This window comes from Pleurodeles waltl, chromosome 5 (assembly GCF_031143425.1).
Source record: "Pleurodeles waltl isolate 20211129_DDA chromosome 5, aPleWal1.hap1.20221129, whole genome shotgun sequence".
NCBI classification, from domain to species: Eukaryota; Metazoa; Chordata; class Amphibia; order Caudata; family Salamandridae; genus Pleurodeles; species Pleurodeles waltl.
This window is the reverse complement of record NC_090444.1, coordinates 740612966-740640353: the sequence shown is the minus strand read 5'-3', so window position 1 is coordinate 740640353 and position 27388 is coordinate 740612966. Positions and strand designations below refer to the sequence as shown.

The window sequence follows — 27388 nt, the reverse complement described above, 5'->3', positions numbered from 1 at the left end:
AGGAAGCAAGTGTTCTGCAAACTTACTGACTACTTTTTCTTAATGTAAGTTGGTTCCGCCTTTGTGTCAGACAGCAACACAAATCAGGAGCCAATTATGTATATATAGGTCACATTTGCCAGTGAGGTATAGATTTTCCAAAACATTGCCGACCTTTGTTGACGCAACAGCCAGACTGACTTTCGAAACACTACATGATGCAGAAAATGAGTGCATGCTTCACGTCAGTTGTTGATAGCAATGTGGCCGAGACATGTCTCCTGTGTGTCTGGTGAGTGTGTAAGGAAAGCAATCACGGAAATTCTATAAATGTTAGAGATTATTGTGGTCCTTCATCATTTTGGATACATGTCAGATCTGGGTTTGGAGACATAGGGAAAAAGTGCAAGGTGCCCTCAGCTAACATCTTACACTGGTATTTGCTGTTTGTTGTACCACCTTTTGTTTAGGGATAGCATACATTTGTCATGGCCACAAAGGCTGGTTGACTGGTAATGCACTCCTCAAGGAAACTGGCTTTGGATGTCTATCTTGGATACACATGATGAGACAAATCCACTCCATTATTATGTCTGCTCACTAATGAAGGAGCATGTTTGCCACCACATGATAGTTAGGGCCAATGCATGTGTGCAGATATGTGTGTAAATTTCACTGGAGACCCATGGTATGTAAAAGTAAGCCGTGCTATATCGGATGCAGTACCATCATGTCTGAGTGGAATGACTTACTTATGTAATCTTACACATAGTATTTGTCTTTGGAGTTGTTGGTCAGTGCACAGATTTTGAGCACATTTCTCCCTTCCATGCCTTACAGGTGGACCTGCACCCAACACTGTTAGTGAGGTGGCTTCATTCGAGGACCCCGACAACTCCAGTAAGTGTTGATATGTCTGTTATGTGTTGTGTTTGCTGGTGATGTGTGATGGACTCCTGTGTGTTGAACAAATAGCAAGTTGTGATGCGCTGGCCCATCATTTGTCTTGTTCCATGAGTGGGATTTCATTTTCTCACCATTTTCGAGTTGGCCAATCCTTATCCTATTGTCTTATTTAGGGATTCTAGGTCAGTCCTGTAGGCCCCGCAATGTGAATGGGGATGAGTCATGTGGATAACACTTGCATCAGCAAGAGTCGCACTGGACCTAATCTGTGATTTAGTCATCCAGTCGGACCCACATTCTCCCAGAATGGGGCTGCAAAATGCTTACCCACAGACTTCTGCTTCCCTATTCAATAATGTACCGATTAAACTGTTGGTTGAAATTCCTAGCAGCATGTAGCTGCACATGTAGTGCTACGAGCATGTGGCACTTGAGAACAATGGCCTAGGTGTGCATGCAAATCATGGCCAGGGGTGTTCTAGCATCTCTGTGTTAGTTGTAAGTCATGGTTTACTGGAAGTATATGATGTGGACAAAGGTCTGCATTGCCAGACATGTGTGGCGCTGGAATTGTTCAAGGGTTTGCTGTCTCCTATTTGTAGATACACCTTACCTGTGGTGTGTGTGTTGAGCCAAACACATGTCCAGCTTTCATAAGCTTCCTGGGTGTCCATGTTGTTTGAAAATATTAATTGTTTCTCCAACCCCCTACCCTCAAACACAGGCATGGGTTTGTGAATAGTGTACCTAGGACTGATGATACAAGTGTGTTACACAGGCATGTAAATCAGTGAATATTTGGTCTGAACCTAGTATACACACTCAGGTTTAGCACATGAGTACTATACTAGCAAGTCCATTTACAACTTGCAGATCATGTGGCCCTAGATTTCCATCCCGTACACTGACGTTTGTAGCCCTGGCATTGGCGGAGGATGTGCAGCATGATTGTTAGCTGACAACTGGCAGAACTCTGCTGCCAAAATCATGCCAGTTGTTACCCATCTTGTAGGGTTTGGATGTGCTATGTGTGATACGACCTTTGTAGGCTGGCCTGCCATGTACTTCCTCAGGGACATTCAATGATCTGTATGATGAGATGAGCTGTTACAAGTACAGTAGATGTACTGTCTGATTTACTTCTTGTGCCATTTCACACAATGCAGTTCCTAATGTAATTTTTTTCATTTGTCTTCACAGCTGCTAATATGACAGCCATCCAGGTGCGTGAATTCCAGAGGTGGGCAATGCGGTACCAACATATACTGCAGGTAGAGTCGGGGTACAGGACCGAACGGGCGTCCGGAGCCTGGAGGGCATTCCCACAGGGTGGCCCTTCTTTGCCCACCACAGCCACCACCAGCACCACCACCACCACTACCACCCAGGTGGCACCAGCAACAGCTGTGACCGTTGTGCCAACAACATCGGGAAGTGCTCCAGGCCCTAGCACTGGACCACCTTCAGGGCAGCCCACAGGCATTGACCATACACGGCCCCACACTTCCACCGCTGGCACCCAGACCACCCCAGCTGCAACAATTGACCCTGATGCTTTTGTGGACATGCAGGGCAAAATGGACCGTGTCCTCAGGAAAATGAGTCGCCTGCGGCAGGATGTTCGCCATATCAACCGGTGGGTGCGGTCCATTAAGCGGACCCTCCAGGAGGGCCAACCTCTAGACTTTTTTGATGGACATGATTCCCTCCCCTCCCTCCTCTTTCCTTATTCTTATACTTTGGGGTTTAGGGGGCTTAGTGTTAGGTTAGTATAGGCTGTTAGTTTAGTTAGTGTTAGTGGGTGGGGGGTCCTGAGTATTTAAACTTTTTCTTTTTGTGTGTGTTGGCTATGTTGGGGTTCTTGTGTGTTTTGAAAATAAAAAAATTAAATAAAAAAATATAAAAAATATTGTTAAAAAATTTACAAACAAAAATATCTTTCTTTAGTATAGGACAGTATGTGTTTAGGTTGGTATCTGTTGTCCTCCATGTGTCCCGCCTCATAAGGGGGGTGGGGGGTGGATGTTTAGAACGTTTCGTTACATGTGATAAGTAAGTTTAGCTTAGGTTAGTTAGGGACAGTTGTGGGTAATGAGTAGTTAAGGTAGATTAGGGTAGGTAAGGCTTTTCCCTGAGTTTTCTCTTCTGTTATTACCGTTTAATAAATATCTAGTGAACCCTTTACAGTATGTGTGAAATGCTTGTAGATCAGGGCCTTGGCATAAGCGTACATGAATTCTGTTGTATTACATTTTTGTCCTATGCTACGGACAAATCCCAACTGAGCTGTAACATTGGCAGCTATCCCAGAGCTACCTTGCAAAGATTAGACCATTCATTGCAACCACCAATCACAGTTACTATGGATCCCAATGTGTTTTTTTTATTAAGTATGTTTTCAAATTCACATACAGTGCTTCCAGATTTATGATTGGGGACACTGTGTTATGTCTGACTGCAGTATGATGTTCAAGGAAACCCTTTATAGCTGAGTCGTAGTAAGCACTTTTGTAGTATCGTGTTCATGACTCACATAGATCATTTGTGACACTGTTCAGCATGATTACTTATTTGGATGTTACCTCCTCTGTCCTGGGTGGTGGTTGTGAAGGGGCAACACACACCTCAGTGTTAGAAGACGTGGAGTCAGACATCCCGGTCGCTGCTACCTGTGAAGGTCTTAAGGGCAGTACTGATGCAAGGAGGATCTGCTAGTTCTTGAGAATAGCAGCCACATCACGATGGTAGGCAGCCAGGTCGGCCCTGAGGGGTTCAATGTTGCATACGTGCATGCATTGACAGGATTGCTGTTGTAGGTGTTGGGTCAACTGTATTACAGCTGTGCTGATTTCCTTCAGCCTTTTTTCAAGTTCCTGCAAGATAGTTGTTCGCCCTTGCATAGCTGCTGCCTGTTCTTCAGTTGACATCATGCACGAACGCACCCCCTCTAGACTGGCTGCCATAGTTTGCATCCCCACCTGCACCTCCTTGGCTAGCTCCTGCTGTACTCCGACTACAGTTCTCTCAAAGCTGGTGCCTGTATCATCTGAGTCCTCAGCTGTATTGGAGCTGGCAGGTCTTACAATTGAGGTTGTGGGTGGGTCCTCTGTGATGGCTGCTTGTTCTGTGCTCCTCCTTGTGACTGAAGGTGGGGTCTGGAGGGTTCCAAAGACATCTTGGAGGGTCTGGTGGCTGATGTTTGTCAGCTCGTCATCCATGTCATCAAGGTAGTCCTGGACAGGCATATCCACAGGATATCCATCGTCCTCTGCAATGAAATAGGGTACAATTAGTGTGTCTGTGTTGTGGCATTGGTCATGTGACATGCCGCCTTGTGATGATTTCACATTGTGATCTTGTTTCCTGTTCATTGCTCCAGTCTTTCAGATGGGCATTCTCCCAGGCCTATGCCCCACCTGCATGTCACATGCATTATGGTAAGTTATTAGACTTGTCGGCATCATCTCCTCTAGTGTAGTCTTAGGCCAAATAGTGCATTGCCACCTTCTTGTCCTACTCAACCCTCCATCTACATCCTTTCTCATGGTGAGACCTTTTACTGGCTGTGGGTGCTCTGATGGCACTAGCAGCATACTTAACAATCTGGACCTGCCCCAGTCTCTGATCTTTCACATCCACTTATATGTAGTTGAAATGTTGCATATCCTATCCATAGCATTGTTATGACACGATATGGATGTTAGCATTGGTAATGGGTACAGCTGATGTTGGGGAATGTGTGGAGATTGGATTGCCCTGATAGTCGTAGCAGTGTCCTATTTCCTCCTCTGACAGTGCAGGTATATTTCAGTGACCAGATGCATGTGTCTTCCCCTTCAATGTTGTTGCCTGAGCAGTATGACATTTGGGATGTTTCATTGTGACTCAGGCACAGGGTGGACCCTGACATATGCAGCATGGGTGTGACCTTAGTGCTGTGTGGCTCCTCATGTTGATGACATTGGCTGATGTTTGCGACAACTATGGGCATTCACATTTGACAGGACTGGAACATTTGTCTTGTTACAGAGGATTGTTAAAGTTGTCAGCCTCAACCCGCTAATTTAGGTGTGTATGATCCATGGGGACGTTACTACCATTGGCTACTTGAGCTGCACACACAGCGGAGGTGCTAGTGGTCACTGTTACATTCCAGTTGTCGGTATGGCTAGAGGTTGTTAATTGGGCCTTAGTTAATGTAGGGGGTATAGTGGCTGACGTGTGACGGGATGTCAGTTTGACGTTGTGCCCTTCCCTCCTGACGTGGCTTTACCTTTGCTCCATCGTTGGCATGGCAGCATATCCCCATGGAACTGTTGTTGGTGTTGTGTTATGGTGTGCCACAGCTTCTCTCTGTACAGGCCATGCCCCCATGCCATACCCTTCTACCCATGCCACTCCATGTATATCATGACTTTCATGCATTTTGTGGTCGGTATCCCCCTCCAGTTGTAGTTGACATTAGTGCATTTTAATTCCCCATACGACTTACCCTGCATGTGTGTTGTCTCCTGATAGTCTGCGCTGTCCTGTCCTTGAATCCCTGTGACGATCTCCTCAGGGATGACGGCTGCGACCATCTCCTCCATGTGGTCCAGGGCCTCCTGGTGTGCTGGACTCCCACCTCCAGTCTGCAGTGCTGCCTTCCTGGCCATCTTTTACTTGGTCCTGCGCTTGCAGTCATGCCAGCGTTTCTTGCACTCGATGACTGTTCTGCGTACTTCTGCCACACTGTTAATCTTGTCAACAATTTGTTGCCATATTGCCTCTCTCCTACTGATTGGCAACTTTTAGGTGACAAACAGTTGGTGCTGGTGTTCCGTCACCTCTTTAACCAGAATTTCCTGTTCCTCTGCACTGAAGCGACACTTTCTTTTCTTCTTAAAACTGTCCTGGTTCTTGTGTGGGTCCTCCCGACTGGTTCCTGGTCTGTTGTCATCTTCCTGGGGTCTGTACAGGCATCTGGGATCCATTTTGGCTCTCCTCGGCTGAAATGGCTTTGTTTGCGGGGAATTTTGATGCTATTGTGTCAAAAAACGCTGCATTTCAGGTTTGCGGGGTCGTAAATCGACCCACAGTCATTTCCGCTGCATTAACGTTGTTTTGCTTTACAACTTGACGCTGCGGTGTGTGTAAAAAAATATGACTTACACCTGTGGTTAGCGCAGTCGTGCGTCAAAGTATAAATTTGATGCCCGCACGGCGCACAGAAATGGCGTTAGCCGGCGGTAATATTTTTGACGCAAAACTGCGCCGGCGCAGTTTTGCGTCAAAAAGTATAAATATGGGCCCCAGTTCTTTTAGATACACAAAGGTCAACACATAACACCCGCCATGGTCTAGCATTCCAAGGAATTGCCTGCTATATAGTTCATGGTCCACCCACCAGGCCAGATGAAAATCTTCCAATTATATCCATAGTTCAAAACACATGAACACTGATACCCGCTTCGAAAGTAACATAAATTAGACCCATTCGATTTACTATACAACACGTATTAAACACTTTTTAAAATAAATTAATGTGTATGCACTGTTCTCTTTTCTATGACATACAAAGCAGTTAAAGTTTGAGTAATAATGAGAACTTAAATCTTACGTTTTTGACTGGATTCTTAAGCAAACAAATAAAGACTTGGGGGGTTAGTTAATATTATTTCACGCAATGCAGTGCAGCAAGGGAACTTGCGCTGTGTTGCGTGAAAGACAGAAAGTAAAAAATGATTCTTATTCACAAACATATGGAGCATTTCTGCTCTCTCCTTGCACTCATGCACAGTGTGCTGCCTAGCGCCACACCAGGGTACCAATGCAGGCACCCTGGCACAATGGTGCAAAGGTGCATGCGTTACAGACAGAATTATTTATGTGAATGAAGGGATATCTTCCTGCGCAAAGACAAGCCATAGAGGCATTTTCCTCTGTCTGTGCATGATGCAAAATGCATCAAGCATAGAAAGAGGAAATAAAGAGAAGAAAAAAATATTCTTCTCCTCGTTACCCCTTCCTTTGACAGGTGTACCGACTTGACTCAATCCCTGGGTTACAAACCTTTGTATGTTTGAAATTACGTCAGATCCAGGGGTGGATGCACAGGAACGCCCGTGCTTCACCCATGGCACTCCTCCTTGCTTGAAATGTAACATAATGCAGTGAAAGCTTCTGTGTTGCATTACATTTCTTTTTAAAGTCACGCAAGGCGGCACAAATCTCCCCTTGTGTGGTTTTGTAAATATAATTGAAGCCTTTGCATTCTCGTACGCTGCCTTGTGCATTGCAAGGACAACACAAAGGCTTAGTAAATCTGGGCCTGAAAGTTTGCCTCCAGTCCATTTGTTCATGTAAATAAAATCCTTTATTATTTTTCAACATGACGGTCATGCTTCAACAAACATATAGGAATGTTTAAACAGGACAAAGCTACACATGAAGTGACTGCTTGTTTTAGATTTTATACACATACCTCAAAGGAGAAAAATAACAGATTTTGCTAGTTTTCCCAATTTACTGATCTTGACGCAAAAATACTGGACATATTTGTAAAATACTGGACAGGGGATAGTCTTGCTATTATAAAGCCAGACACTTAAAAACCTCAAATCTGCAGAATACTATTGATTTGTGACAGTAACTAGGACAGTGGTCTAATGAAAAATCAATTAACAAAAGTTCCTCACCAGGATCTTCCTGACAAAATACATTGGGGGTGTGGTAGAATACATGTGAGCAGGCAGAAGTGTTTTTGAAAAGGTATGAAAATGGTGTTGAACCCTAAGGGACAAAAGGCAAGGCACTTTGGAAAGACTAGGTGGCATTGCACCTTGAGATAAGTGTTAGAAGCCAGGCCCATTTAAGGAAGGGCAGATGGAAGGATTGTTGGTAGGCATGCCATATCCTTTTGAGGGGCATGTTTCAGGGCAGTTTAGCGTAGTTTATGACAAAGTAATTAACGAAATGGTAAGAGGCAGTGCCATTTGGAACAGGGGAGGTGGTATCACAACAAGGGTATAGCAAGTGACAATGAGCTTTATGCATGTGATAAGTGACAAGACAAGTTTTCGGAGACCAGACAGCAGGGCACTTAAAAAGTGGCAGATGGCAGTGCAAAGTGGGGAAAGAGCGTGTATCAGAGCAAGAAAGATGGAAGGAGACTGGAGGATGATTATGGTGCTCATTTGGGCAAGTGTAGGGTTTTTTATGAGAGGAGGCCATGTAGTGAACTTCAAGCTGAAAAAGTGCAGATAGCAGTAAAGTATCGGTACAGAGCAATATACTTTATGTTAAGGTAGATGACAGTGGGTGCTGGAGGAGATGGTAGGGTACTTGTTAGAAATGAGATCTCTAGTTGGCAGTGGTGTGCACCCTGTCCAAGGAGGGACCCTCAATCTATTCAAGGTAAAGGAGTCACATAGCTAAGATAACCCTTGCTCGACCCCTTGTAGCTTGGCTCAAGCAGTCAGGCTTATCTCAGAGGCAATGTGTAAAGTATTTGTACACACACACACAGTGAAAACACTACAAAGTATTCCACACAGGTTTAGAACAATAGTCAACTTTTATCTGCATAAAACAAGACCTGAACAACAAAAATCCAACATACACAAGCAAAGATATGAATTTTCAAATATTAAATCTTAGTATAGTGCTTAGAAACACAATAGCTCCAACTGGAGCTATCACTGCGTCTTGATGGAGTCGCTTCCAACAGTTCGTGCCACATGTTTAGGAAAGTGGCCCTGTCACAGAGTCGCACTGACCCCGGGTACAGAAGCTTGGAAAACAATGAGGAAACAAAGATGTTGCACAGATTTGGGGAAGTGAGATATTGCTGGAGCTGGTGTGGTGTCAGTTCTCTGCTGCTGCCGGGGAGATGAGGCGTTGGTTCCTTACTGTTAGGCAGGGGGACTGAGGTGGCGTTTCCTTACGGTTGTAGGGGAGGTGATGCAGCGTCGGTGGTGAGGCGTCAGTTCCTCACTACAAGGCGGGGTTGATGAATCCAGCAGGTCAAGATGTGAGGTGTTGACTTTGCTGTGTCACAGTCACTCCACGGGCCCACAGGTGCTGCAACTGAGTCTGGTGTCACAGACATTAGTGACACAGCACTCTGGACTCACGCTGTGGCAGTTCCAAGGAGGCACTTCGGTGGGCCTGTATTGCAGGTCGTGGTCATTGCAATCACCCTTTGTGTGACTGTCTAGGGTGAATACAACCCAACTGTCATCCTGACACAGACATGTATTCAGCAGACAGGCAGAGGCATAGAATGGTTAAGCAACAAAATGCCCACTTTCTAAAAGTGGCATTTGCAAACTTACACTTCAAAAATCAACTTCACCAAAAGGTGTATTTTTAAATTGTGAGTTCAGGGACCCCAAGCTCCATTACGCTATCTGCTCCCAATGGGAAATTACACTTAAAAGATATTTCAAGGCAATCCCCATGTTACCCTATGGGAAAGACAGGCCTTGCAATAGTGAAAGCCAAATTTAGCAATATTTCACGATCAGGGGACATGTGAAACACACAAGTACATGTCCTACCTTTTAAATACACTGCACCCTGCCCGTGGGGCTGCCTTGGGCCTATCGTAGGGGTGACTTGCAGGTAATAAAAGGGAAGGGAAGGTTTGGGCCTGGCAAGTGTGTGCACTTGCGAGATTGACATGGCAGTTTAAACCTGCACACACAGACACTGCAATAGCAGGATTGAGACATGTTTGCAGGGCTACTCATGTGGGTGGCACAATCAGTGCTGCAGGCCCACTAGTAACCTTTGAGTTACAGAACCTGGGCACACCTGGTGCACTACACTAGGAACTTACTAGTAAATCAAATATGCCAATCATGCAGAACATAATCACCAATACATTTTAGTGCATATGCACTTTAGCACTGGTTAGCAGTGGTAAAGTGTCCAGAGTCCTAAAGCCAATAAAAACAGGTCAGAAAAATGGGAGGAAGAAGGCAAAAAGTCTGGGGATAACCCTGTAGAAAGGGCCAGGACCAACAACTCCTAAAATATGGTGTTGAAAAATCATTCCACCATCTCCCAGAGTACTCAGTCATCCGTCCTCCAACAAAGTACCACTGTGAAGCAGCAGGATTATTTGGGGATGATTAGTCGAACAGATAGAAGAACACTTGGGCATCAAAATAAAAGGAGGCAGACAACTAGCAAAGCACTTTGGAAGAAGGACATATTACCAGGACCTGTATGGGAAAAACCATTGACACAGTCAATAATCTATACACCATCCTCCCTGCCTTCCCCAAAGTCATGCAGCCATATCTATCCCTTGCTGTATTTGTTACTGTTTAGGTACCTTAATCTCATGAAATGCACATGGTAAATGCCCTCTGTAACAACCAAGTCTTTTTAAGTCTGCAAACCCCTGGTCATGTTTTACTGTTATGCAAACGTTTGTATTTTTCTTTTAAACAAACCTCAGATTCTTGTTTTTCTTGTCCCGATTCTGTTCTATCCTGGTTGATACCACAGTCTATTATCTGCATTTCAGCAAGGTCAGCATTGGCTTGCATGTTAGACTTCTCATTTTCCCATTTGGCAAATCCTTTACTTTTGCCCAATTTTCCAGAGAACTTGCTCTTCATCTTGGGAAAGGTGTGAGATCCGGCGTCGCTCCAGCCCGGCTCATGCCACAAGGGCTCCGTCTGCGTTGCCTGGCTCGTGGTGGTTCGCTGTAGGCGCACTGAAATCTTCTTGGAGGAGCCTGTGACTAGGGTGATACCTCGACTATCCAGGCTCTGGCTCTCTGTCGTCATAGTGGGAAATTCGAAGATTCCGTCTTGAGCTGCAAGCAAAGGGGTGGGAGAGTTTTTAGTTTTCAGAGTTCTATTTTTTTTTTTTAAACTTCTTTTAATTATAAAATACAACATTCTGAAGCAGGTATAAAATCACGATTAAATAGTTCACAAAACATACACACGCTCTTTGTGTCCGTATTGCTTGCTATTAGAGTTGTTAAATTCCTGTTTGCATATAGTTTGTTCTGCTAGATTCCTAGATCATATTCACAGCTCACGAAAACAGTACCTGAATTTATATTTTAAAAGGTCAAATAAACTAGTCTCAATCGGAGCACTTTTTTCACGTAGTTGAAACGTTACAAAGTTAAATTCAAAAGGAATATGCACCATTTGCTGATTTTAAATCAGCGATTTAGAGCAATAATCTAACACTATTGGAGTTCGTTTTTGTTTGGCTACTCAATAATACTTGACTATGTGACATTATTGTCACAGAAAATGTTTTTTGAACCAGGGCAGGATATTCTGGATTAACTCAGTGGAGCAAGGCGTTACTCGTATTTATGTATACGTCACCACTGAGGATCTGAACTATTTCTGGGAAAGTTCAGTGAGACTGGGTAATGATACCAATTGCTGAGAGAACAGAGTAGTTGTTCATATCCAGTAAAATCCACAATAGTGTATATCCACTTTTGCTTTTGAGTGTGTCTATCTGTTGTAGGGATATTTTGAGGTTTTCTATATTTTTCTATATTTATATAGAGGAAACTTCCAGTTATGGGATGGGACTGGGACAAAAAGCAGGTGCTCTGTCTTCCTGTAATTCCCAAATTTGAAGCGCAAATAGTCCATTTGCTTAATCATTAAGGGCCTGTTCATGCTTCCAATCTTAACCTTTTGAGTTCTATGGGCCCAGTGGAATCACTTCAGGAAGTCTGCTACCCCAAACTAAACAAGCATTTTCAGAGCAATAGGTCTTGCATTTGCTTGAGCTAGAGCTCTTGGCACTGTAAATGCATAACTGGACATTTCTTGTCACATACATTGGTCAACTCTGATGCATAATTTGATCCTCTCTGCCACATAATTTCAGTGGTCCTGCATATCATTAAAGCACTTCTTTTTACCTTCTGCCTCTATCGGCAGCAAAAAATGAAAACATTGCCATGATTTATTATATTTTTTATATTATTATGTTGGGTTCCCCCCAACCTAGTATGGAGAACCAGAGGTGACTTAGACAGAAAGAGCTCATTGTGCGGTGAGTTATGGCAAGCATGTTTTGTAAAAAAGAATGCCCCGTAAAAACATTATGCAACGAATATTGTAGTATCTTGACTGTAATGCTCAGAACAGCCCCTTGAAAGCACCACTATAAAAATAACATTTGTAAGAAACATGGTCATGTAACCACATAGTCTGCCCCTAGAGAGCCTAACGACATGAAAACAGAATGGCAGAATGTAATGTAGTGTAACCACATATTTAGCTCCTAGAGATCATAGTGCATTACACATTTTCAGGCCTAGCAAGCATACTAGAATAATATTACAAACAAGGCCATTAAAACACAAACTACTCTCAGCTGAAAAACAAAAGTTCCAGCCATGAGAGAACTTAAAAACATACTGACTGGTGGGAGGGGTTATTATTTTGCGGTCCCCCAACCAAGTGTGGGGGGCCAGAGATGCCTTAGACAGAAAGAGCGTGTCGTGCTGAACATGTTGATGGTGGTCCTATTGTGCTAGGACCACAACACAGTGAGTTATGGGCAAAAAACGTTTTGTAAGAGGAATGGCCCGCAAAGCATTATGGGGAATGTTTATGAGTGCAGCGAATACTGTAGTATCTTGATTGTAATGCTCAGATCAGCCCCTAGAGGAAACCATAGTAAAAATAGCATTTGTAAGAAACGTCATGTAACCATATAGTGAGCCCCAAGAGGGCATAACAACATGAAAACGAAATGGCAGAAAGTAATGTAACCAGTGCAACCATATATGTAGTCCCTAGAGGGTGTAGAGCCTTTCACATTTTCAGGCCTAGCAGGCCTACTGCAATACTATTACAAACAGCACCCTTAAAACACAAACTACTCCCAACTGTAAAACAAAAGTTCCAGCTATGAGAGAGCTTAAGAAGACAATGAATGGTGGGAGAGTTACTATTTTGGGGTCCCTCCCAACCTAGTGTTAGGGCCTAGAGATGACATAGACATAAAGAGCATGTCATGCTGAACAGTTTGGTGATGGTCCCATTGTCATAGACCACCACAGGCTGAGTTATGGACAAAAATGTTTTGAAAAAGATATGCCCCTCAAAACATTATGGGGCGAGTTTCCAGAGTGCAGTGAATATTGCAGTAACGGCTCTCCCACAGTGCCGGGGGAGCTGCATTGTGGATTTATGTGTTTTTCCTCTTTTAAATGCTCTAGTTTGTATATTTTACAACTGCAAACTTGTTCAGTGGTACTCATGTAAAGAGCTAGAGGTCATCTATAGGAAACTTCACATAGTCATCTAAGGCACTCCTCCGATCGAATTTGCACTATATAAAACTTCACGCCCTCATGTAAAGTGCTCCTCCAATTGAGTTGCAATATATAAACCTTCCAAAAAATGTATTAAATAAATAAAAAGAACACCCCTCATGCTTGCAGCCTTTGGATGCAGACACCACAAAGAAACAGCGGCATGCGCAAAACAAGGAAGAGGAAGAAATAACATATGGCCATCAGGAGAGAAGTGCGAGGCAAAAGAAAAAAGTAGTGCTCAACCCTAAGGTATATGGCCGATTATGCAATAATCCATGTAACAGGGTCAATCTCCAAGGTGGTAACAAAACAGCCTCATGGCGGATAAACCTAAAGCATTTCTCTATGAAATCAAGGGAATTTTGAAAGACAGGCCAAGGAATGAATGAAAGGGATGGGTGTGAGATGGGCGTTTTGCAAGCCCACAGATGTAGATTAAAACATGTTGAGGGACAGCGCTTGTGTGCTGCCTAGGATCGACCTTAAAAAAGAGTTTGCACAGTTATTCCCCACTTCCTGGGGATTAATTTATAATTTCCACGATATTGGTGGGGTTTTAATACATGGAACCTGTGTTTATTGGTGTGGAGTTTCTATTTCTCTGGTTCTGTGCAATGTGTAATTGGACACTATAAGCAACATGTGGCCCTCTGGCAAAAGGTAGCCAGCAATAATGAGGTTGGAAGGGAATGAAGGAGAAAGCAATATGAGTGTCATCAGCAAGGGGTGGTGGGGTAAACAAAATGAGGAGGTTGTACTGTAGAAGGTGGTTGAATCTGGGGAACAGAATAAGTGCTAAAGACTAAACCTTAGCAGACATCTGCCAACTACATACAGAGAGGTGGCCAAGGAGCTAGAGGGACATAAAACAGATACTCAACTACTTTTTGCCTGATATTGATGCTGACTTGACTAAGAAGTATGCTGGGACCCTGCTAACCTGCTAAGTGTTCTTTCACTAAAAATGTACCATTGTTTCCACAATTGGCACACCCCTGGCACACAGATACGTCCCTTGTAAAAGGTACCAGTGGTACCAAGGGCCCTAGGACCAGGGAATATCCATAAAGGCTGCAACAGGTGTTGTGCCACCCTAAAGGACCCCTCACCTAAAACATGCACACTGCCATTTCAGATTGTGTGTGTTTGTGGGGAGAAAAAGGCAAAGTCAACATAGCATCCCCCTCAGGATGCCATGCACACAAAATACTGCCTGATAAGTCACCCCTCTACCAGTCCTTAAAGCCCTAAGGCAGGGTGCACTATACCACAGGTGAGGGCATAGCTGCATGAGCAATATGCCCCTACAGTGTATAAGTCCATTCTTAGAAATTGTAAGTGCAATGTGGCCATATTAAGTATATGGTCTGGGAGTTTGTCAATTGAACTCCACAGTTCCATAATGGCTACACTGAATACTGGGAAGTTTGGTATCAAACTTCTCAGAATAATAAACCCACACTGATGCCAGTGCTGGATTTATTAAAAAATGCACACAGAGGGCATCTTGGAGATGCCCCATGTATTTTACCCAATCCTTCAGTGCAGGACTGACTGGTCTGTGCCAGCCTGCCACTGAGAGACAAGTTTCTGACCCCCTGGGATGAAAGCCTTTGTGCTCTCTGAGGTCAGAAACAAAGCTTGCACTGGGTGGAGGTGCTTCACACCTCCCCCCTGCAGAAACTGTAACACCTAGCAGTGAGCCTCAAAGGCTCAGGCTTCGTTTTACAATGCCCCCAGGGCACCCCAGCTAGTGGAGATGCCGTCCCCCCGGACACAGCCCGCACTTTTGGCAGCAAGTCCAGATGAGACAATGAGAAAAACAAGGAGGACCCATCCACCAGTCAGGACAGCCCCTAAAGTGTCCTGAGCTGAGGTGACCCCTTCCTTAGGAAATCTTCCATCTTGTTTTGGAGGATTCCCCCCATTTGGATTAGGGATGTACCCCCCCCCCCCACCCATAGGACGGAGGCACAAAGAGGGTGTAGCCACCCTCCAGGACAGTAGCCCCCAGACCTAAACACACCCCTAAATTTAGTATTTAGGGGTGACCTCCTGCAACCGGAAGAAAGAAGGACTGCTGACCTGAAAGCCCCGCAGAGACAACACAGACAACAACTGAATTGGCCCCAGCCCTACCGGCCTGTCTCCAGGCTCAAAGAACCTGCACAGCGATGCATCCAGCGGGACCAGTGACCTCTGAGGACTCAGAGGACTGACCTGCACCTAATGGACCAAAAAAACACCCGAGGACAGAGGCTCTGTTCAAAAACAGCAACCAAGAAACCAACTTTAAAGAGACTCTTGCCTCACTCCAGAAGAGTGAGTGAGTCTCCACACTCTGCACCCGACGCCCCCGGCTCGAATTCAGGAGAACCAACACTGCAGAGAGGACTCCCAGGCGACTCCAACGACGTGGACACCCTGAGTCGACCTCCCTGCACCCCCACAACGACGCCTGCAGAGAGGATCCAGAGGCTCCCCCTGACCGCGACTGCCCGGTAACAAAGGAACCTGATGCCTGGACAAAGCACTGCACCCGCAGACCCCAGGACAAGAGGAACGAATCATCAGTGCAGGAGTGACCAGCAGGCGGCCCTCATCCTAGCCCAGTTGGTGGCTGGCCCGAGAAGCCCCCCTGTACCCTGCCTGCATCGCCAGAGTGACCCCCGGATTCCTCCATTGCTTTCAACGCAACACCGACACCTACTTTGCACACTGCACCCGGCCACACCTGTGCCTCTGAGGGTGTATTTTGTGTGCCTGTGTGTATCCTCCCCAGTGCTCTACAAAAAAACCCTGGTCTGCTCTCCAAGGACACAGGTACTTACCTGCTAGCAGGCTAGGACCAGAGCACCCCGTTCTCCATAGTCACCTATGCTACTTGGGTGCTACTTTGACCTCAGCACCTGACCAGCCCTGTGTTGCTGGTGCTGGGTGTTTGGGGTTGATTTGAACCCCGAACAGTGGGCTGCCTATGCCCAGGAGCCTGAACTTGTAAGTGCTTTACTTACCTGAGAAACTAACTATTACTTACCTCCCCCAGGAACTGTTGATTTTTGCAGTGTCCACTTTTAAAATAGCTTATTGCCATTTTTGCCAATACTGTGTACATTAATGTTTTAATTAAAAGTTCCATGCTTACTTGTGTGAAGTACCTTACAATTTATGCACTTACCTAAAAATCTGAATCTTGTGGTTCTAAAATAAATTAAGAAAAGAATATTCTTCTATATAAAAACCTATTGGCCTGCAGTTAAGTCTTTGAGTGTGTGTTCTCATTTATTGCCTGTGTGTGTACAACAAATGCTTAACACTACCCTCTGATAAGCCTACTGCTCGACCACACCACCACAAAATAGAGCATTAGAATTATCTAATTTTGTCACTATCAACCTCTACGGGGAACCCTTGGACTCGGTGCACACTATCTCTCACTTTGAGATGGTATATACAGAGGCAGCTTCCTACAATACCCAATTGCCTGCAATGAGTAGATGCGACCAGTCATCAATTATGTACGATTACTATTTCAGTTCTAACATATATGTTTCTGATTCTGTGCCACACCTTTAGCTCTCTAAATCTAAAGAAATATCATTTGAAATAGTCTCTCCTCACTTTTTGAGAGATGTTTCCATCTTGCTATATTTTTTTAGCAGGGCCAGCACTTCAAATCTTAAGAGGTACAGAATAAAACACATACACACACACACGAAATAAGAGAGAAGTCTGAGGCTCAGTTGGAAATCAATTTGTTTAGCTGTCTCCGTCAAAAAGAATTAATCACGCACAGCTTGATGAGCCTTTCATCAGCAGCAGCAGACTGAGAAAGTCGGAGCGACTTATTTTTACTTCTGAGAGCTATGTCTGCCCAAAATAAGTCTTTCTCTTTTATACAACTATACAAACACAACTCTCCAGAATACCTGTTCACCAAAGGGAATGAGCGGGTATGGGGGGGGGCTGTGGTTGTTGGGGTCAGGGTGCTGGGCAGTCATTGAATACACCTCTACCATATTGTAAGCTGAAACATGGCATACCCTAGACTGGAATGCTCGTCAATATTATCCAATGAACCATGAGGGCACAGCCACTTACAGCTGAACCGAGTTAAGCATAAATCCGACTTGTCTCAGGATATTTTTTTTAATCAAGACACGTCCTCGGTGGATGGCGTGGCTTTAGACTCTGACTCCGATTGTCAACTGAAGCATACTTCGTGGAAGCAAGAAGTGACTGTACCCCTTCGTTTAGAAGAAGGACTACAGATAGCCATGCTGAATGGAATGAGCACATCATTTCACTGGAAGTTTGGACCTGTGATTAAAGCAGTGGTCGAAGTGGGCAGGGTCGGGGCAGCACCGCATGCCCCTAATTATCTGATTTATCAGAAACCTTTCCCCTACTTCTTGTAAAAAGATAACCGCCCGGGGCAGTTATTTCCTGTATTTTAAATGCTTCAGCTGAAACTTCATGCAATGAGTCTTCTGTGCTGTGAAACCATGGCCGCCAGATAGCTAAACATACCTTTCGACCAGGGTGCTTGCTTCCCTAAATGACACGCAAATGAGTGCAACGAGTTATTATTCAAATGTATAGGGTAAACTGCAAATGAAAAGGACGCCTGTGAGCTGGTAAAGGCTTTAATTGACCAATCACTCACAGCTGTGGTGACAAAGATTTATTTTTGAGAGGTAGTGCAAAAAATTAACAACTGAGCTGGGAACTGCAAGCTTTTAATTGAAATTATATTAACATAGAGTTTACTACCTGTGAGGAGGTGTTGAAGGGACAGTTATGTCAAAAAAATGGCATTAAGTTCACTCTGGGTATTTCCAAAATCTATATTTTGGAAGTGCCATTTAATCTTAAATCTTTTGTTGCATTGTGTAGCAGACTACATTATACTGTGTGTAATGCATGTTTAAAAGAATGACTTGTATATTCACACAGGCTCTGACCTCTTAGCATTAAAAATACACAAGTCACTATTTTCCACTGCAGCAGCTAAGATTCTGTGGTCCTTCGGTTACGTACAGACCTCTGCAGTGCATTAACTAATAGAGGTTTCATAATATACTATAGTGTATTTCCCAGTGACTGGAAGCTTTTTTTATTAATTTTTCATTTAAGTTGCATTCTATTTTATATGTAGCTACCTGATGGTGAAAGACCAAAAAAACATACAGAGGGCATGATTTATGCAAATTTAGCGCCACCTTTATGCCATTTTTTTGGCGTAAAAGTGGTGCAAGCTTACAAAATATAATAAAGTTTGCACCGCTTTTGCGTCAAAAAATGACATAAAGGCTGCGCTAGCTTTTCATAAATCAGGCCCAGAATATTTTATTTTTAGCCACACCTTTGACCCCGCCTCCATGCTCACTGGCCCCGCCTCTTTGCATGGAGCATCACAGTTCCCATACTTTTTTTAATGCACAGGGAAAAATACACCCTGAAAAAATTACCGCTCGTGTACAGTATTTTGCAACAAGTTGCCATATCTTTGGTAATTGAAATGTAATAAATAGCATGCTTGGACCTCCATTGTGCCCATATTTGCGGATCTTATTGCGCATGCTGCACTGCTTGTCTATGTAACTTTTCCTGTGTAAACCTAAAAAATGAGCGGAATTTGTGATAATCCCATAACGGCCGCAAAGTGGAAAACTGTCAGCAAGAACCCTGCACCTGATTTTTCATTTTGTACACTAAGTGACACAGTGCGTGTGCCATTAATGTTCTCATCCAATGGTTGGTTGTTTTTGCGTTTGCATTTGATAGGAACCTACCTCTAGCTTGTGAATAAAGCCAAAGGGTAACTAATGAATAATATTGCTAGAGATGAGTAACTATAGTATAAAGTTAAGGAAGACATATATAAGGCAAGGAAAAAACGTCTGAAGAACGAACGTGATGAACACGCACTGTTAGGGTTGGATGGGTTTCCGGAGTTAGCCGGAAGTGGGATATTGTTTGCAGATATTATGAATGCTAAACATGGGTATTTATAGAAGAAGATCAGACCAGCCAAGACCAAGCCACTAGTAATAATCAGTAGTGAGCTGAAAACTGCTTAAGGATTCCTCATAACAATCTTAAGATCAAGTAAGTGCTGCTTATAAATCGGAACATTCCCATTCCTTGCTTAAACGTCATGTGACTGCCTAGGATCAGATATCCGAGTGGAGAACACCCACCAGTGTGCAAGGAAATTGCATTCGAGTGCTGTTTTATTGCCTATAAGTTGACGTGTGATATGCATTAATAACTAATTGTTAAGAAAAGGACCAACACCACTACCTTTTAAAATTGTTATATTTTCTTTAGCCTGTTTTTTTAAAACCAAGCAAGATGTTGAAAGTGGGATAGAGCGTAGAACACATGTTGGATCAGGAGAAAAGTGCAAGTTTGGTACCAATGAAGTGCCTCACAGAAAATAATAGTGGGCCTCAGTGTATTTGTGTTTTAGGGCAGTTAATGAAGAATGTTGCTTGTTGTTTTACTGTCAGTTGTGCTCAGTACAACTGTAATACCATCCATTTCTTCATGAAAAACGGCAATAAAGATTTCAGCCAACTTGCCACCGACTTTCATTTCATTTTGTACACAAAATATGAGCTCCATGTTTGAAAACAATCCACAGGGCTTGGCCAAAGGAAGTTTAAAATATTATGGTCTAACGATGTCATTTGTCATTACACAGTTACAACTATGCCTTATTGACAATTTGTAAGGATTCATATGTGTTCTTATAGACAAAATTAAAGTTTTGCAGTTATCTCAGCAGGCGCTGTTTTCATAGCAAGTAACAATTAATGGCTTGCACATTTTGCTATGTTACATCCCTTACTGAGCAGGTCCAAAACAAGAATCAAATGTATATAAATCTTTGAGATGGCTTGTTTGTGGGTAATTATTTTACATCCCTGCTTTGGGTAATAGCTACGACCCTGATACTCACTAGTGTTAAGGTACCCTGTGCTCATTCTTCCTCGCAGATGAACAGAGGAGCAGGCCTTTGACACACCTTTATTCTCCAAAGTTCCAAAAGCTGGTTCCTGACTGGTACCAGTAAGAAGCACATAGCTTAAGAAGCAGTATTAGATAAACCGACTAGACTGTTGTAATTTGTACTTTATTGCTTTTCAGCAGGATGTAACCTTTTGGCACAGTGTGCTATTTTGTGCGATGATAAATTCTATACTGCAGTAGCAAGAACAAATGTGTGTTTTTGTAATCATAGATAAAACGAAGACAAATCACCGCCCACGGGTAAAAAACAGAACAAATACATAATGCCAATTACAATTTGAGAGGATCAGAATTCCATGATGGGATTTCCACTCTGCTCAAATATGAATGGGCAGGTGTTCCTCCAGGGTTGGAGCACCAGACCTGATTTTACTGGCTAGAAAATCCAACCAGGAAAAATGACTTTGGAATGTGCTACAGTACACGCAGGGTGGAAAACGTAATGCTCCACCTGCCAGAGAATAGCATCCCTTTCCCTCACCACAACACTCACATTGATGCTTCACTTCCTTGAGCAGGTGCTAAGGCGGCAGTCGTTCTGCATACTAGCTTTGTTCTGCTGGGCCTCCACCGTGGCGAGCCTCTGAACTCCACTGAACCTGGTGTGGCCTTCAACACTAGGTATTATAAGGCGAGTTTAGGCTCCCTTCACGAGCTGCAACCCTGTTATGCCGCATCCAAGAAAAGTTCAGGTGATTCAGTATCTACAGCATCTCTGTAAGGACGTAGTAACCTGGGTGACATTCCTTTAACCATTCCCATGTTTAAGCAACCCAGTGCACACTTTGTTAATTTTGATAATTGCTATTATTTCATTATTCAGTGTGTTTTATTCCGAGGTAATATAGTGGGTTTCTACTTCCTGCTCTCTGCATGTTCAATTCCTGGAAAATTTATAAATAAGGTGGATGAATTGAATTTGTTGCGTTGCAGCTTCGCACTCCTCCTTGCTCGCTCGTTTGGTCTTTTCTAAGTGCTCCACCCTCTTCCTTGCCTCTTGTCCAGTGAGTTATATGTCTTCATCATACTGCTCGTCCTCTTCATTGACCTGAAGCAGCTGGAAGGTTTTTCTGTGCACCAGTCCTTCCTTCCACGTATTGACTTCCAGTGCCACCTTCAATATTCTATTTAATCCTGGAGACCAAGGTTGCTATTAGAGGTAGCAGGCTGATTTCCCCTGCCAGGAAGGTTTTGAAGTTGTCACCGATAAGTCCTGCTCTTGCACTGCCCAAACCTGGCAATGACCTCTTCAAAAACAGTTACCAACACCTCAGAGAAGGCGGTAACGGTGTCTGTTAAACTCCACAAAATAAGGAATTCCATGAAGAATTTCACCCAGTTAATCTGGATCAAAACAGTTATTCCATGTTCCTTAGGGGTTATGCATAAAAGGTGCAAATATATGCAGAGACATCGACCTAAATCATAAATTCTGACCACCAGGTATCTCTGCACATATTTCCTCTTTATTTTTAATTGTTCCCCCAAAAAGCCATCCTGGCAATAGGTAACAGTAGTGATTAAAAGCATCTCGATCCTAGCCTGCTACAAATAATTTTGCAATACCTACTGTTTCTTTACACACTTAAGATCAGTGATCAGTGCTCGTATTTGGCCTTAAAGACAATATGCAGACAATGTTTTTTGCTGATTCCTCAAAACATCACTGTCCACTGAAGTGACAAATGAGGTGAGAAATGAATGTAACAATATTGCACACCACTACAATATGTACTATAGTGCTAAAGAGTCCCTTGCTACAAATAGGCAACTCTTGGCATTTTTAAGTGGTCCAGGTCATGGTGTGTAGAGAAGCATTTACAGAAATACCAGATAGAAGTAAGTGAAAGAACATCAGTAAAGAACACAATAATGATGAATCACCTATTTTTGCTCAGAAGGGATCAATTCGAGAGATTCCATTCTTATGACTGTCGCCAGTATTTTGTGTACATCAGGTGACAGAGAACAGACTGCAAATTTGGACAGGACAGTTCCAGTTACCCAGGCACCAAACCAAGGTAACATTGTGGCATTTGTGGGCCTATTTATGAACTGCTACCAGAATTTCGTGTACATAACTACTGTGGAGCCTTCGCAGTGCCAGCTACAGGAAAAGGGCAGCTCCTGAGAGAATTGTTGTAAAGCTACTATCATGGATTGAATGCTTAATTTGATCCCAGCCAACAGGAACCGTTAATCGCAAACTTTCAGACCATGTCGTGTCTAGACAGGAACCCATTCAACTCCAGACTGGTTTCAGTCTTGTTGGGCCTCATCAGTGAGTAGCACCTGGCGTTTCATGGCACATTGAACAAAAGGGCCACGTCTGGGTATACACATCATATTCTGGGTGCCTCAAAGAGAAAAACAAAACGTGATGTTCAGAACGCTTGGAATAACCTCAGCCTAAACAGTTGGCCCTCAGTCCAGTTCATTGTTTTGTATCCTTTTTTCACACTTCAAACAGAGGCCATATAAACGAAGCTTAGATTTGGCACTTGTCCAATAGGAAGTGTCCTACCTGAAAATGTTTTTTGTTGTTTAAATTGCCAGTAAGGTAAAGGCATCAAAATAGTTTGAGTATGAAATTGGCCCAGTATAACTCAACTCTCCTGCTAAAATTAGGCACACTCCGTGCTCTCAAACGTGCTAGATGGTGAGTAGTTGTTTTTACCTTTTGGATACAGACCTCAACTAAAAATAATTTCTGACAGTTATGGGGACTATGCTTATAACAGCAATGCAAAAAAAATCAGTGTTTTCCAGTGAGCAACTCAAAAGCTAAGTGAACAAAATGTACACCATTTAGTTGTTTCACTATTAAGGTAGCCTTTTGTAAACATTCTAGTTTGATTAGAAACAATAAAGGGGTTAGCCCATTTTATTGGTAATATTGTGCAAAAGGGCAAAGGCATGCTTTACAAAGAACAGTGCATCTTTTAGCTGTTGCATTATTACCTGGATGTTACATATTTAATTTGGCCCTGTGGGTACCTTCAATAGCAGAAGCTGCTTGTAGGGACCTATATTACTTTAAGGAACCAAACCACAAAACCTTTGAAACAAATTTCACTTAAAATAAATTAATTAAACACAGTACCCAGTAACAGATTGTTACTCACAATATAAATTAATTTACACAACAATATGTACACATATCAATAATGATTGCGGCAATTAAGTGCAACGGTTGTGGAAAAAAAGTGCTCGTGCAACGTGACTCGTGAAAAAGGTGACTGTGTTCATTTTGTTGTGTAAATTAATATATATTGTGAGTAATAATCTGTTACTTGGTACTGTGTTTCATTAATTTCTTTTATGTGTAAGTTGTTTCAAAGGTCTTATGTTTTGGTTCCTTAAAGTAAAATAGGTCTCTACAAGCAGGCTTGTGCTATTGAATCTACCGACAGGGCCATATTAATTAATTACCAATAGCTACCCGGGCCTCGAGGTTTATTGGGTTACCCCGTTAGTGTGTAGTGCAATTCTTACCTGGAGGCAGTGATGGACTGCTGGGCAAAGAACCGTGGCCACTGCCAAACGACATTCCTCTGGAGAACTTCCTGCATGCCAGCACCAGCAGGTCTTTGCACTGTTTATGACAATTTACTCCACAATCTGTAAGAAAATGGCAATACAAACTGAAACAATAGTTCTGGCGTGTGAGCTATGGCAGCAAAATAAACATAAATGTAAAGTAGTACAATCGACCTGGCTTCTACCACAGATGAAGGTAAAGAAATTAGAAGACGAAGCGGGGGTAGAGACAGTTGGCAATCAGGGACCAAGCTGGGCTGCTTTTATTTAATGTTCCTCTATCACCTTTCTTTCCATCCTTTTGGGCTGTAAAGTATTGTATATACCAATGCCCATCCATTGTTTAATAACGCATTGCTGTGTGTGTGCGGCGGGGGCAGCTTAAAGCTGATCAACATGGCCGCACTGCTTTTGGGCGGCAGATAGTGAAGCTTTGTCTTTGACCGTCCTGGACTCAGTGAGGCACACGAGCCACAGACACAGGGAAGGGGACCAGTTGTATTTCAAACAACTGTCTGATGCCTGTTTGTTTTGCTTTTCCTAGCACATCTGTGGAGTGGTGACTGGCCTATCATTTTGTGAAGCTGTGTCTATGTCTTCTGTCCCACTCTTCCTTGTGGCAGCCCATTGTCTCTCCTGCCTGTGGATTGTTGGCTGAGAGGTTCTGGACTTAATGGGAAACCTATTGGTGATTGCAGGCTCATTGGCTGGACTCCGACCTCATCATGAACCATCAAATCAACTCAGTCACCTCCATCTGCTTCCTCACCCTCCGCCTCCAATGCAAGTCCTTTATGGGGGTCCCCCTCGAACATAGAAAGACCGTCACAAACGCTCTCATTACCAGCAGACTGGACTACGGCAACGCACTCTATGCCGGAATCAACAAGAAATTCACCCGCAAACTACAAAAGATCCAGAACGCCGCCGCCACACTGGTCTTCGACCTACCTCGACACTGCCACATCTCGCAACACCTGCTACATTGCACTGGCTTTCCATAGAAGAAAGAATCACTTTCAAGATCCTCTACCATGCACACAAAGCCCTCCACAATACCGGACCAGCCTACCTGAACCAGCGACTAAACTTCTACGTACCCCACAGGGCCCTACACTCAGCCCAGCTCACTTTTGCAGAAGTTCCCCACATCAGGAAAACCAGAACAGGAGGACACTCCTTCTCCTACCTCACAGCCACCTCCTGGAACGCCCTTCCTCCCCACATCAGACAAACCACCTCCCTCCACAGCTTCTCGAAGGAACTGAAGAAATGGCTTTTTTAAGGACCACCTCACCTGTATATGCTACACTCAATGCCTCCCTCCCTACCAGCGCCCTGAGACCCTAACGGGTGAGTAGTTGCACTTTACAAGCACTGATTGATTGATTGGCTTTGTGAAGAGAAACATAGAAAAGATCCATACTGCTGCAATATGTATTCCAGCTCAGGCACTATTCTTCAGTTCGTGTCGGTGTTCACCAACCTCAGCCTTTGGTGCTTAAAGAGGGAGGCATGCATAGAATTGTGTTCACTGGCAGTTGCCCATTTGTGTTTGTTTACAAGGGAGGGCAGGGTCTAGAGACTCCATCCATTCCTTAAGGAAACAGGTCATTATTACTACACAGGACAGTAAAGTCCCCTGAATCGAAGAAGTACAAGAAACCAGAAAGGAAAGACTTATTTGAGCACAAACATACTGCAGCATCTAGGGATCCCTCCTGTAAACTTTCTTCAGGATCCCTTTTTTCCTCTGGAGGTGAAATAATAACAATACCTTGGAGTACTGAAAAAATGGAATCAAAGCTGGATATGATTAATGAGGATGGTCACAAATTAGATTCAGTCAGCCATGCTGAAGATATTTGCTCTAGATCTATTATGTGAAACATCCAGAAGACCTTTGAAGTTAAAATAAATGTGTCAAACTCTGCTAGAGCATGGAATTGACATTCTGAAAAAAATGAGCCCTTAGAAAATTTTAGACGAGACTGTGTATTGAGGTACCTTGGATTCCTCTTGCATGTAGAAGGGTATAATTTAACAGGTTTTGACATGAAATGATGCTTCAGAAAACCCTGTTCCTGACCTGTATGCAACTGTGCTATAAGTTCTTTGGAATATTTACATTGCAGGACTGAGGGAAGGTGCTCATCAGTCTGGGACTTTGGTTGTGATAATTTTATGTGGCAATTAAGAGAGGGAGGTGATTATAAAGAAAGCAAGGAATAGGGGAGTGCTGTACTTTCAACAATTTAGAATTCTTCTGTTTCCTGACTTTAGCCAATGAACACAACAGAGGCAGGAGCTATATGAAGTATGACAAGTTATGTCTTCATGGATCGCGAGGATGCAAAGGTATTCTTGTACTCTTTACGGAGCAAAAATAGGAGAGTTATACAAGAGGAGAAGTTGCAGTAGGAGAGAGGATAGGATATAGAGTGTTGATGTACAAGAGAAAGGCTGAGGTATTTTAAATGTGATTGGGCAGGGGAACGTGGATGTTTAGAAAACAAGAATCAGTGTAGTTCTGTGTTCTAAGTAGTGGTTGCAGCTTTGTTAAGATCCCTAGGTTGGCTTTTTCAGGTTACTGTTTTGGGGATTGTTCTCTGTTAAAGGGTCAATATTAGAGTGAGTGGATGCTGGCCCTACTAGTTATATCTGCAAGAACTTATTTGTCTTTTTCTTATTGTGAAGGACTGATCTATAGCTTCTCTTAGATGTGGGCAAGCTAGAGAATTCAGGGGAAGAGTCTAACCAGAGCCAAGCCAGGGGCAGCTTGGCTCTAAAAGCCAAATTATGAGTCACATCTACCAAAAAAATTTCATATCAGTCCTAAAAGCATGTGATGGTGGGGGAAACAAGGAAATGGCTTGCCTGTTTCAACCAATTGATAGATATTGGGCATTCCTGCCCTCTCCCTTTCACGCAGCGCAGCAAGGTGTCTTGCAGCGTTGTATAAATAATCAATAATTATGTCCTAAATCCCAGATTTACAAGCACTTTGTATTGGGTTTGCTTCAATTGTTAGATTTTTTAAAAATACAAACCTGGGGTAAAGTGTGGTGGGATTTAGAATCCAATGTAAATTGTGATTTGGGTTCGAGTGTAACCCAAAGTAACGCAAAGCTGCACAATGCGCTGCCTTGCATTTATGTGCATCATATGACTGTTCCATAGGTGGTGCATGAGTGTAAGCATGAATGTAAGCAAACATCCATGGATTCTGAGGCAAATTTGCACCAAAATCCAGCACCTCCTTAATGCACGTTAATGAGGAGGAATGTTTTCATTTCTCCTCGTTTTTCCCACTCAGCATGTATGCTACATTTTACAGGACACGTACGAGGTGGGAAAAAACTTGAAGCATAGTTTTTGTAATCAAAGGGATCTATTCCAACACAAAACCTATGCTTCCCAATATGCAGACACTTTTGCACTTTGGCTCAAGGGTGACAGTGTTGCCACCTGGCAGCTAAAAGTGCACAAGTGCAGGAAAAGAGCATAACAGTGCCACATATTCTTAGATATTGTGCTGTTCTGCTCTCTTCCTTGCACAGCAACTTTGCTTGATGTACTGCATTACATTAGTCCTATGCAAATCTGGGCCTAAGGGGCTAA

General features: G+C 43.4%; 1 protein-coding gene across 2 annotated transcripts in view; it reads right to left on the bottom strand.

The window, feature by feature from the left end:
• The window catches only part of RASGRP3 (RAS guanyl releasing protein 3), a 368221-nt gene that overhangs the window by 7204 nt on the left and 333629 nt on the right, over window positions 1–27388 (bottom strand). For both annotated transcript variants that reach the window (XM_069234699.1, XM_069234698.1), the window contains exons 15-16: window positions 23723–23848; window positions 10329–10696 (exon numbers count right to left, since the gene is read on the bottom strand). In XM_069234699.1, the coding sequence (XP_069090800.1) occupies window positions 10329–10696; window positions 23723–23848 (494 nt within the window). The remainder of the gene's footprint in view (window positions 1–10328; window positions 10697–23722; window positions 23849–27388) is intronic.